At 39.2% G+C, this 14,029-nt stretch overlaps 1 protein-coding gene and 1 long non-coding RNA gene across 2 annotated transcripts in view; one reads left to right on the forward strand and one right to left on the reverse strand.

Moving 5' to 3' along the window:
- ptdss2 (phosphatidylserine synthase 2) overlaps window positions 1-14,029 on the reverse strand; it is an 87,936-nt gene that overhangs the window by 63,297 nt on the left and 10,610 nt on the right. Inside the window, exons 3-4 of the mRNA XM_034176012.1 lie at window positions 12,085-12,186; window positions 3,663-3,745 (exon numbers count right to left, since the gene is read on the reverse strand). Of these exons, the coding sequence (XP_034031903.1) occupies window positions 3,663-3,745; window positions 12,085-12,186 (185 nt within the window). The remainder of the gene's footprint in view (window positions 1-3,662; window positions 3,746-12,084; window positions 12,187-14,029) is intronic.
- On the forward strand, window positions 8,652-12,566 carry LOC117515449. The gene is made up of 3 exons (XR_004562152.1): window positions 8,652-8,778; window positions 8,996-8,998; window positions 12,555-12,566. It is a non-coding gene; the product is annotated as an uncharacterized LOC117515449 (long non-coding RNA).

Below are 14,029 nucleotides of genomic sequence, written 5' to 3' on the forward strand. Positions count from 1 at the left end.
ATCATTTTTCAAGATGATAATGCATCTTGCCATAGAGCAAAAACTGTGAAAACGTTCCTTGCAATAAGACACATAGGATCAATGTCATGGCATAGGGTCAATGTCAATGAGAAGATCTGATTTGATGCAGGTTTTAGTTTGGGGGATGGAAATTTACAGGGTGATTCCATAATTTATTCCTCAGAATTGAGTGATTCCATATTTTTTTCCTCTGCTTGGTCTAAAAAAGTAACCGTTACTGACTGTCACAATCTTTTTTTCTTGATTTCTTATAGTGTTTCTTAAAGCCAGAAAGTTGCCATTTGAAATGACTTTAGTTTTGTGTCATGTCTGTGATCTGCTTTTTTTCCACAAAATTAAACAACTGAATGAACATCCTCCGAGGCCGGTGATTCCATAATTTTTGCCAGCAGTTGTAGAAGCCATCACATGTACCTGTAAAAGAAAAATAATGGCATCAGAGTCTTCTCCCGTTAGGGTGACATTGCCTTGCTAGCGGAGAGAGAGGAAAATGTGTCACTCTAGGGGACCTCTAAATCTTATCTGATTGAGTTCAAATTTGGTCTGCACCTATAAAACCCTAAGTGGAACAAAAACAACATGTGGCCCGAAGTCTCTCACAACTTTTATTTTTTCCACTATATAACATGAACAGCCCTAACGGACATGTTGATGAATCACAATCACTATAAAATGAGTGTATAGTGCCTCTCCTCTACTTCTCCATATGATGACACCCATTTGGTGTCATGATGAGAGCGCTTTGAGGAAGACAGGTGACACGGTGGTTATGATAAGAGATGGACCCAAAGTTAATAAAAACAGAAGAAATTCAGAGGAAAGTGAAGTAACTGTGTCGGAGTGAAGGCAAATAATGGCGCTCTTTCCATACTGTGTTTAGTGCTGTGACATATTAAAAAAACAAAAAAACAAATCCTGGACTGACACAGAGAATGTCGAGTGCCCTGAGGGTATTATTCTGAGATCAAAGTTGACTGACAAAAACAGGGGGAGGAGTGTAACTGGCATTTGTTCAAGGAAAAACACAAAAAGTGAATATTCATCAAGAACTGTCACCCACAGATTATTTATTTATATTGCACTGTTTATGTCATGAACGCCAAATAAAAGGCAAAGCAAACCAACACCACCAATACTAGTTTCCAATTCCACATTTTTTTTTACCTTGGAAAAAAATTTCAAGGTCAAAATCCTGTTAGAAGTGGCTTTTCATGAGCTAAAATATAATACAAAATATAGATCAAAAGGGCTTTTCGATTTATAATCAAATATCCTCTAAAGCCGCAATACGTATCAGATGAGAATCAAACTTGGTCTATTCATTGAGAGCGCAAGGTTGGACCTCATTGCCAAATGAGAGTGACTGAGGCACTTTTGATTGAGATATAATACAAAAAGTACACCAAATAGGCTTTTCAATATTAAATTCAAACGTCCACAAAATCCACAATCCGTATCAGATCCTGATCAAATTTTGAAAGGCGGTAGTGAGTGCCAGTCTGCACTCACTTTCAAATATGACAGAGATTGGGGCATGTTTGTTTAAGATCTCATCTCATCTTCAACTGCATTTGTGGGATTGGGCCGTGTGTGTGTGTGTGTGTGTGGGGGGGGGGGGGGGGGGGGGGGGGGGGGCAATATATCAATTTATTATATGGCTGCGACGCTACACACGCTCTAATTGGCTGATTACCAGTCAGATATTCTCCCATATCAGGACCGGATACCATGACAATCGGCCCGAAACACGTACTTTCGTTACAAACCAGGAAGCTCAAAACACGATTAGAAAAACCAAGTTGGAAATGTTATATTTAAACAGCATCTGAAAAAAATGCACAGACTGAAAGCTTACAAACTAATGACCAGACCATCTGTTAGCAAGTTCTTCATGGGTCTGACTACGAGTCAGAAACCTTCAGCAGCTTCCATATTCGGGCGATACTGTAAGTTTGTGTGTTTATATATAATAACCATATAATAAACAAATTATTACCCTTGTTTGGTTGTCTGTACGGGGAAATATCAGACCGAGGTGTTCTTCGCACTGACCTAGCTGGCCCTCGGTCCGATATTTCCCCGTACAGACCTCACACTTGGTTAATTATCCTTTAATATCTTTGATTAAGATATAATGTAAATATATACATTAAATGGGGTTTTCAAAATTAAATTTAGTGTTCAGGCAACCTGTAAAAAAAAACTTCAGCCTCATGCTCACTTACAAAGAGCAGACTCAGCACATGTGGACCCAAAACCTGACAGAGTTTCTCAAAAAATTAAGAGTTGAGGACGATGTGTCTGTCATCTCGTCCCTGTACTGTCCTACACTCACTGAATTGGTAGCCCAAACCACCTCCGGGGGCAGTTGGCTAAGTATTGTGAACACATTAAATACCAGCATAAAATGTAAATGCATTATCAACTCCTCCCAACAGAACGGCAACATGGATGCTCATCTTTTCTGGACAAAATTGAGCTCAGCCTTCTGGAAAGACTGTGTTTGACATTGCACAAGTAGTTGTGTTCAAGTCTCTGTCCCTCCCACCAAAACTGACAGCACTGCCACATCCAAATCATCTGCCGGACCACAGCTGCATAAAATCAGTATTTTCCTTTGTTCTCTTCATTCCAGCCACTGGTCAGTTTCTTCCCCCATAAAAAAGAAAAAAAAAGAAAAAAAAAGCCTATAATAGTGCACCTAGTTTTTTTTTTTTTTTTTAAGCAATGCAAGCCAGAGGTGTGATGTGAGCTCTTCATCATATCTCAATGTGTTCACTGGAAACAAATTAATGCCAGGTTATCAATGTAATCAGGTTAAGCTCATACTGAGGAATAGTCTGCACAAGAGTCAGTTAAATTCTAGGTATAAATGATTTATAGTAAATTGCTGTCAATTACTAAAGTGTTTTATTGCACGTCTGTAAATAACTACAGCTGGGGAGGTTGCTAAAGTATTCAAACCATTTCTAAATGTCGTTTTATGTTTTTGAGAGGGGAGGGGAGGTGGTAATGATACCGGTGTCGCAGACTGAACGGTCCCCACTAAAAATCCGTCCGCCCTGTCTTCATTGCACATACGTCATTAGCCGCGGGTCACCACTTATCACTTTGTTTCTGCTTCAAACTGCACTCCAGTCATCTCTCAGTGACAGAGTTCTGAAGCTTTTGTACAACAATCATTTCCACATAAATTCAGCATTATTTCATCATAAAAGACAGAGGAAGCGATCAGAGCACCACAGCTACATGAGCTGCTAGCTGTTGCGTTCACTGCGCGTCCGTCATTTCAAAGCGTCATGGCGTATCGCCTCGTTTCTGCTTAAAACTGACTTCAGAATGATTTAAAGAGGTTTTACCTTCTCATCTGATTGCTTTGGGTGAAGAGACTGTCTCAGACGAGCTGCGAAATGACGCATGCGCAGTGGAGGCTGAGTGAACCAATTTTTAGAGGCGGACTGTTCAGTCTGCAACACTGGTAAATGTCATTAACATATTCTGGAAATAAGAAAGATGCATAAAACAGCACAGCAAAAGTCTTTGCCCATTCAAGTTCTTCACATGACGTTTAACCTGTCCTGTACTGTTTTAGTTTGTAAGGTTGAGCGAACAGTTGTTTGTTGTGTTTGTGGCATCAGTACCTGGATGTGGTCTGGTGAAAGGTCCATCTTTGGCTTGGGTCACTCCAAAGCAAAGAAACACAAGGATGCTGGCCACAATCCCCCTTCAGGAGAACATTTACCAAAACAAAAAAATGCCATTAGGTACCTGGATAAAGTGTAGCCATTAAAGGTCATGTCGTCATCGCTGTCCATTTGTCTATTGACAAGGGCATAAATGAATAAAAATTGTCATAAGACTTGGAGGAAGGGGTGGACTGAAGACTCCAACAGACATTGCTAACTATGTGCTGAGTGAGACAAAGGCACAGAAAAGACATGAGAACTTTTAAGCCTTCATGTTTCCATGTCCAACATGAGAAGGGGCAGGTATTAGAAGGCATATTTCACCAAGGCCCAAATGTTCCATGTTACAATGTTCACATAGCAGGAACTGACGTTAAGGGCCTAATTTACAAAGGTGTGCATGTGTAAAAGCATGCACAAACACCACTGCACTCACAAATAGGGCTGCATGCTGAGTTACTAACAGGGCACAAGAAGGATTGTGGATATCAAATGCGGAAAATGTCACATACCATTTCAAGTCAAATGTAAAATAAAAGAGCATATTGTAGTTTCTGTATTCATTACCAAATCATTTATCAGTAATACAGATGAAATGGGTAAAATGTGAATAATTGCACTGCAGGTCGATTTAAGGTGCACGCTCCTAAAATTTTCATTAAGGGGCTACAGTGCTCCGAGGATATACTATATGTAGAGTTGCGTTCAAAATAATACATATAAACATACATACATACATACATACATACACACACACACACATACATATACACACACATACATATATACATACATATACATCAGGGCTGTGAAATGAAAATTGTGAAATCCGAGGAAAATTTGCAGGGGGTCTGGGGGGGTGTACAGCGTCCAGGAGCTGGGGTCTAGGGCCCACAGGGGCCCCAGAATTAAATTTTTATCTAATGATACTTTTTCAGCATCTCCTGGAAGAACAAATCTCAAAATTAGTACATATGTAAATGATCCTGCATTCAACCTTTTATTTGACCTGTCAATGATGATGTTGAAATAACAGAATATGACATGGAAGTAGGACCTGGAATGATTTTCCTTTTAAATGTAAACCAAATTATGCATTAACTCAGAACAATTAAACTACATGAAATTTATGAAGACTGAAAAGACTGTTACAGCATTTCAAAAACTACAGCTAAAGCTTGTAGAATATTTGGAAAATCATGGTAAAATATCAATAACATACCCTATAGTAAAAAGTCACTTATATTCTTGTGTAAATTCATGCAGCCTAAATCCATTCTAAGCCACAATGCCTTTTTTACAATGAAAGAAAGTCTAGATTAGTGAAAAAAATGTCACATAATCTTGTCTAAATCCTGTTTGAACAGCAGAATGTTTATTTTCCAGGGAGAGAAAAATTCTTACCGTGTTTCCTGAGAGAACACAGTTCACTTTTCCCGTTTCTTTTGATCTTTCAGGTGTGTTGATGGAGCCAGCGACAATTCCACGGATTCCTGTCCTTATAAGACTTTTTCAAGCCATCTTTCTCGCCATCTTCTTTCTGTGCGACGTCGGTCGGTGACACAGACATGCTGCACAAATCTTCTTTTAAAAACTTGAAAGCTCTAAAAATTTGGGATGTCCAAATGCTAAGTTTAGCTTAAGTGTCACACAGGAGCCACACAGCGTTGCCGCAGCAACCAACCAGTCCTGCTTTACAACTGTCGTAACAGCTACGCTTTGAGTGGCATTTTTCCTCCGCGAAACTCTGCGGATCCGAGGAAACTGATTTGTATCTGTGACACACAGATCAGTGTCCGCAGACTTATAAAACTTACAGGATGTCATAAAAAAAGAGAACGCTTTGCAATAAGCATTTTAAAAACTCAGTGATGTTCACGATTAAAGAGTACATCACTAACCCCCCCCCCCCCCCCCACACACACACACAGATATATACATACCTACAGTGGTGGGCACAGTTCCGCAAATCTGCTAATCGCTAATTATCGAAGCTAATGTTTTCATTATCGGATTAACTTTTCAGATAACTTTGAAAACCATCTTCGGACCAATTATCTTCCGATAAATTTTGGTCCGATAATTTTTAGATCACTAACATGTTTTTGCGGGCCTTGTGAATAAAGCTTTAACAGTTAAAAACATTTGTTAAGTCTGATATCAAAGATTTTAGTGTTTACCTGTTAAATGTTTTGTAGCAAATAAACAGCTCTATTCTGTGTAAACAGAGGACAGCTGGTTTCAGGAGAACCTGCTCTATCCTCTGCAGTCAGAGGAGACCTGGTCACAAGATAATTGCTCTTGACACCATACTAACTCACCGGCAACATCACCCAAGTCATCCAGAGGCATACGTTGTAACTTTGTGGTTAGAATTTTAACCAAACTAATTTCAGACATGTTATTTAAAGTAACGTCGCTTCTGAAGTTCTATAAAGTGAAAATATCAGCTATATGTTTTAGTTTTAAAATATTGCACTAATTTTGAAGGTTTTAATGTGGACATGCCTCGGCAGTGCTAGTGCATTATGGGTAAAAGTTCATGACAGCAGAAATGCATTCGAGACACTGATCAGGCTCCACACGGACAACAGCATTAAACTCTTTGTATATTGTGCCTAAAACTCTCGTGAATATATTTTCTGGGTTTATAGATGTTGTTATTGTGTTTGTTTTATGTAAAAATACCAAAAGAAACTTAGGTTGCTTCTCCGTTAATTTCAATTAGAATCACTGTGAGTCGCTTCCTGTTTGCTCTTTAACGTCGTGCTTATTGTCTTTTACAACACTTTGTCGTCTTTGTTCCAGAGTAAGATATAAGTAATATGTTTGTCATTTGGATTACGTTTATTAAATTCTACGCAGATTAAATGTAGCAGACATGGATTATTTGGAATATTTGTTTTGGCAAGTTTTCACGGTCTCTACTGCCATCTACAGGCCACTAGTGTTCATGGCAGTATTCGTCCTAAGTATTGAGATATCCCATAATCCTTTGCGCGCCAGAGAGTTGTTGCAGCTCTTGCTGTAGCTAAAAAAATAAAAATGTACATTTTGGTTGTATAATGTTCATTTACAATTGTCGTCGTGGATTCGTTCTGTGCCCTTTAAACCGCAGCAACTCTCTTCCATGCAAAAAAAAAAAACACACTCTGGTACGCAAAGGATTATGGGTTAGGGTCTGAGCATCTGGGCGCCAGTAGATGGCAGTGTTCTATGCATTTTGACCCCAGTTATATCATACAGTTGTCTAATCACAACTTGACTTTTTGCAATTTTTTTTTAAACATATGAATAAAATGGCATAGCAAATGCTTTCGGTAAATAAAAAAACCCTAGCATACATTCCTTATTTTCAACTGCATTTTGTTCACCAAAATCAATTACAGCCAGTGAAGTAGTGCAATTTTTTTTTTTTTTTTTTTGGAAACCGTATTGCTGTTCACTATGTATGTGATGTTTAGTTACGAAATCATTTAACCTTTTCACAAATACCTTTTCAAAAATTTTTGAAAATTGTGGTAAGAGTGAGATTGGCCTATAATTTCAAAAGACACGTTTGTCACCAGATTTAAACAGTGGTATCACTTCAGCCAATTTCATTCTGAAAGGAAATTTTCTGAAATCTTTAATAATTCAATCAAAAACATATCAAAATTATCACTATCAACTGATTTTTTTCCCCTTGAGTTTGTGAAAGGTGTCTATTTTGTATTCATCAGTTTCTTTAATCAACATTGAATGCTGAATTTTATTAATTGTTTTTCTGTAATCCAAAGAGTTCATTTTAGAAGATACAATTGAATTTGATCATTTTTTTTTACCCACATTAACAAAGTAATCATTAAAGTGATCTGCTATAGCTTTATTTCCCTTAACAACTGTATCAGTATTTGTGCAAAAAGAGGCAGGATATTCTTTAATGACTTTTTTCTTATTCATGATTTCATTTAAAAGCTTTCAAGTGCCCTTAATGTTCATTTTATTTTTTCCCCAATAAATCACTATAATACTGTATTTTACAAGATCACATAATATTAGTTCGTTTTTATGTCTTATATCTTTTCTCAGCATCAAATTCTTAGTTTTAAAAACTACTTAAAACAGAATTTCTTTCTTTTTACATGCATTTTGCAATCCCTTCGTGATCTAAGGTTTGTCAACATTTTGCTTATTTCCAACTTTTAACACCAAAGGGCAATGTTTGTCATATAAATTGGAAATAACAGAAATGAAAGATTCATAAGATTGATTAATGTCCTCAACATAAATGTTACTCCAGTTCTGATCCCTTAAATCCATTCTAAAAGTTTCCTCTGTTATTTTCCTTTTGAAATTTGTAATTTCAGTGTGGTCAATTTTATCAACTAAAGAATTGAAAACTACATAAGCTGGCAAACGATCACTGATATTCATAGAAAGACTTCTGATATTACAGTGTATGATGGAGAACGTCCCATTTAACACAGAAAAATAATTGCAATGATGAGTAATATTTTTAAGAACAAAAACAATCTGGATCTATATTATATTAAATTTTCTGAAATCCATGTTGTGTAATACATTTTTTGTTTTTTTGTTTTTTTAGGTAGAGCTCCTGTGCAGGAGTAAACTGGTAAGAATCAGTTGACTAACTAACTAACTAAAATAAATAGAATCCACAAACCAAAAATGAGGCTAAAGGCTAAACAAAGTCTAGCTGCTAGATATAAATACATACATGGAAAAAGTTTTCACAAAATCTGTCCCATAACGAAAGAAAGCCAATGCATTGGGTGTATGATTGTTGCACATTTCTCTCTGAAAATCTGAGTAAAATGGGTCAATCCAGACATTGTTCAGAAGAACAGCGTACTTTGATTAAAAAAAAATAAAATCAAAAAAACAACTGTTTGGAGAGGGGAAAACATATCAAGTGCCAAAAATGATAACCTGCTCAGCTAAAATGATTTCAAATTATTTAAAATTGCAAACAAATCTAGAAAGATGTGGAAGTAAATGGAAAACCACCATTTAAATGGATCAAAGAATAGCTAGAATGGCAAAGACTCAGCCAGTGATCAGCTCCAGGGTGATCAAAGAAGGTATTGTAACAATTAGAAGACGCTTATGTAAGCCAAGCTATGGGCAAGAAGCCCTCACAAGGTCCCATTGTTGAAAAAAAAGAGACATGCTGAAGAGGTCATAATTTGCAAGAACACACCAACTGGCCTAAACAGAAATGGTGCAACTTTTTGTGCACTGATGAAAGCACGATTGTTCTTATTGGGTCTAGGGGCCGTAGACAGTTTGTCAGACGACCCCCCCAAAACTGAATTCAAGCCACAGTACACTGTGAAGACAGTGAAGCATGGTGGAACAAGCGTCATGATATGGGGGATGTTTCTCATTCTATTTATCACATACCAGGGAACAAGGATGAGTTTGAATACATCACAATACTTGAAGAGGTCACGCTGCCTCACGCCGAAGCAGAAACACCCATGAAGTGGTTGTTTCAAGGAGACAACAACCCCTAAAAGCACCAGCAAGTGAGTAGCATCTTGGTTCCAGAGCAACAAGATCAACGTTATGAGGTAACATCAAATATGCTTTTTCTGAGGCACAACCAAGAATTGCAGAGGAATTGTGGAATGTAGTCCAATCATCATGGGCTGGAATACCTGATCACAGGTGCCAGGAGTTGGTCGATTCCATGCAACACAGATGTGAAGCAGTTCTCAGAAATAGTGGTTATACAACTAAATATTAGTTCAGTGACTACGTTTACATGTCATTAATATTCGGGTTAAGGTCAATATTCTGGTTTCTGAATCATTGGGAATAACCCGTTTACATGCCTAATACATGGTCACTGGTATCATTTGGAATATCCTCCTCTAAACAGCGACACACGTCTTCCACCAGTGCTTGATTTGGTCTGGCGTTCGTGCAAATCCTGCTTCGTGTAAAACCCCTCACTACACACTTTATACACTTTTCTCAAACAGGCATTAACATGTTCTCACTTTTCTCTCCTGTGTAAACACTCTTTTTTCTTCTGGGCGAGAAGATTATAACACACACACACACAACACAATGCGCGTGCTGTCCCTTCGCTCACTGCCTCCGGGGGTACGGATGCGGGACCCGCAAAGAATCCAAGTCAAGGCCACGGAGCTCTGCAGCTGCTGTTACCAAGACCCTGCGGCGCTGTGGATTTTTTCCGCAAGAAATCCATCCTTGCGGGCTGCCTCCGCATCAAAACAGCGAGCGTAGTCTCTGGACCTGTTGCCACAGTTGGTGCATCTCCACACAGCAGAGAGGGGGGCGGTGTGAGTGGCCCGCTGCGGCGTTTACCGAGCCCGCAGACTCAGTAAAGCGCATCGGAGGCAGAGCAATCGCGGTGACCGGTGCCGCGACTGACCCACCTGATAAGGACGTAGAACACAATGCGCTGTTTATCTCTGCTTCTGTGGTGTCCGGTGGGCTGCATGCGCTGCATACAAGTAGTTGCCGTACTCAAAAGACCAAGATTCCTTGCGGACAGGACATGCACAGAACACAAAATAATGTTCCTTTCTATGGGATATCCTGATGCGCGTTTATATGACCTGATATTCGGGTTAGAAAAGGAGTAACCCAGGGGTCTTACTCGGGTTTTTAAAAACCGGAATATGAGCATATTCGGGTTTTTGCGGGTGTTTACATGGCCGTGCGCAACCGGGTTATTGCTAATATTCCATTTATGAAAGGGTTATTGGCTGCATGTAAACGTAGTCAGTGATTCACTGGAAAGCTAAATCTTCATGCATTTTTTAGGTTATACAGTAAATGTTAGAGTTTGTAAAGAAAAATGTGAACACTGACTGCTATTTTTGAACAGTCTAATATTTCTTTTTATTCACTTCCTGTAAAGTAATAACAAATTTGATACATTTTTCTTCATATTTTCATTTGGAATAGAATGTGCAGTGTTCCCAATGCATTTGGCTGTATGGAAATAAGATAAGAATTTTGAGCTTTACTCACTTTTTTTTTTTTTTTTTTAAACAGTGCTATTATTTTGAACACAACTGCACATATGCATGTATGAACTGAATGAGTCAGAGCCACTTCCTAAAATCCAAGAGGAGAGGAAATTACACTTGGTTAAAAAGGAAATTTACAGGCCTGCTACAAAATGAAAAGAGAGTTCAGCAGGAGAACACACAATGGGATAACAAGTATCTTGTGGCTGCCAATGACTGTGTGATCGAATACATGTGACTGGATGACTGCACAAGATTCTATGTGGCTAGAAAAGTAAATGCGTGTTAAGAACACCACAGAGGGTGTGCGTGTGAATCAGTCAATATCAGCAACGAAAGAGTTAAAATTTGACTGTGACAGCTTCAAATTCAGTCCATGTGTGTAACCAGCTGAGAGGAAGAAGCTGGGTTTTTACCCTGACAAGCCAGAGTGTGCTGAATGCAGCAAATCCTGTTAAGATTCATCCCATGATACGTATCTTACCAACACCCACCAAACACAAGTCATAAAATGCCCATGGTCATCACTGTACAGATTTCAATTTTCTTTAAGTGTACATATTCCATTAATCAATGTGTTAAACACACTGTTTGATTAAAATGGAATATATGAATGTGTCAGTGATAATGTATTTTATTTCCATATAAATAACTGTTATAAGACTTAAAGTAACTGTTATAAGATAAGATCTGAAACAAAAAGATAAATAAAGTTTGTGGGACAAAAGTTTACAGAACCCAGAATAAAAGCCTCTAAATAGCACTGATAATTCCAGAAATTGATTGAATTACTCTTAAAAGCTTTTCAACAGCTAATTTGCATAATTAAGAGACAATCAGGGAACATTTGCTGTATTTAGTGGCCTACCTGTATCTGTAAAACCAGACTTAAACACGCACATCTGGAGCAAAATTTTAAGCTTCCACAACTCTGGTTTCTCCCTAGAAGCCATTTCATAAAGACTTGTGTTGCCACGAGTAATGAAAAGCCCTGCAGGGTATACCCCCATTGTGACCCTTAACTGGAATAAGCAGGTTCAGAAAATGAATGAAATAACGAACTTTTGACCTAAAGTGTCAACAGAACATCAAGATTACAAATAAGAAAGTGATAAAGCAGCCTGTGACCAGGACCCACTACATGGGTAGTAAAAGGGGTTAAAGGGTCAGCGAGCCACTCAGTCAATCTACAAGTTTCAACACCCAGTTTCAAAGTACACTTCACAATAATCGTTTACTCAAAATTATTTCTCATAAAATTAGTCAATCCCTTTAAAAATACATTACATAAGCAGTCATTCAAAAAACATTAATAAGGCCATTAAAAGAGCATTATCATTCAACTATTACACGTGTAGCTGACTGACCTCTTGGTGTTGTAGGTGGTATCCTGAGGAGTCTCTTCCAACAATGTGACGTAGACCAGAGCGCAAGTCAGAATGAACAGCACAGTTAAAGTGTGTGCTCGCCTGCAGAGATGGAGAGAATGAAATTGGGCAAAGGAATTGCAACGAGCAAAGAGTAGAATATTACAGTTTGAAGAAAAATACAATAAAAGCCACGGGAGGACAAAGACAGTCTGTTTGCTCATACCAGGGGAGGAAGAAGCCACAAGGCCAACATTAATGCACCACAATAGGATGAGAAAACCAGTTACTAATTCATGTGTACTGATCAGAGGACTGATGATTTTTGAAAATGTTTGTTCTAGGTAAGAAATCAAAAACATGCTAAATAAAACATGCTACTGCAGACCATTTATTTTGATAAATTGGGTTACAGTACATCTGGAAAGTATTCACAGCACTTCACCTTTTCCCCACATTTTATGTTACAGCCTTATTCCAAAACAGAGTAAATTAATTTTTCCCCCTCAATTTTACTCAACATCCCATAAGTATTCACACCTTTGGGCAGCAATTATAGCCTCAGAGCTTCTTGAATATGATGCCACAAGCTTGGTACACCTATCTTTGGGCAGTTATCCCATTCATCTTTGCAACAACTCTAAAGTTCCATCAGGTTGGATGGGGAACATCTGTGCACAGCCATTTTCAGATCACTCCAGAGATGTTCAGTCAGATTCAGGTCTAGGCTCTGGCTAGCCCAATCAAGGACATTCACAGAGTTGTCCTGAAGCCACTCCTTTGATATCTTGGCTGCGTGCTTAGGGTCATTGTCCTGCTGAAAGATGAACTGTTCCCCCAGTCTGAGGTCAAGAGCGCTCTGGAGCAGGTTTTCATCCAGGATGTCTTTGTACATTGCTGCATTCATCTTTCCCTCAACCCCGACTATTCACACAGTTCCTACTGCTGAAAAACATCTCCACAGCATGATGTCACCACCATACTTCACTGTAGGGATAGTGCCAGGTTTCCTCAAAAAGTGACACCTGGCATTCACACCAAACCATTCAATCTGTCTCATCAAATGACAATTTTGTTTCTCATGGTGTGAGAGTCCTTCAGGTACCTTTTGGCAAACCCCAGACAGGCAGCCGTGTGCCTTTTACTAAGGAGTGGCTTCTGTCCGGCCACTCTACCATAGGGGAGATGACGCTCTAGCGGTTAAAGCGTTGGCCTTGAGACCAGAGGATCCTCAGCCTGACCGGAAAAATCACTAAGAGCCCTTGGGCAAGGTCCTTAATCCCATAGTTGCTCTGGTGTGTAGTGGGCGCCTTGCATGGCAGCAGCCTGACATCAGGGTGAATGTGAGGTACTGATGTGTAAAGCGCTTTGAGCGTCTGATGCAGATGGAAAAGCGCTATATAAATGCAGTCCATTTATTTACCATACAGGCCTGATTGGTGCATTGCTGCTGAGATAGTTTTCCTTCTGCAAGGATCTCCTCTCTCCACAGATAAATACCAGCTCTCTGGCAGAGTGACCATAAGGTTCTTGGTTACCTCCCTGACTAAGGTCCTTCTCCCCGGATTGCTCAGTTTAGGCAGGCGGTGAGCTCTAGTAAGAGTCCTGGTCGATCCAAACTTTTACAGATGAAGGCCGCAGTGCCTTGACCTGCGACCTCTAAGGGTAAGGAAATGTTTCTGTACCCTTCCCCGGATTTGTGCCTCGAGACATCCTGTCTCAGAGGTCTACAGACAATTCTTTTGACTTCAGGCTTAGTTTGTGCTCATTCAGCTTGCTGGGCCGGTTCTTCATAGGAAATGGAAGGACGCATGATTTCTTCCAGAGGGTGGGCACTCTCCTTAGTTGCAGGCTGATGTTGAAGATGCATTATACCACTTCACCCAGTTCAGTCGGTGGGGACCAGTGGTGGGCACAGTTCCGCTAAATCACTAATCAGGGAAGC

Source organism: Thalassophryne amazonica, chromosome 8 (assembly GCF_902500255.1).
Source record: "Thalassophryne amazonica chromosome 8, fThaAma1.1, whole genome shotgun sequence".
Lineage (NCBI taxonomy): Eukaryota > Metazoa > Chordata > Actinopteri > Batrachoidiformes > Batrachoididae > Thalassophryne > Thalassophryne amazonica.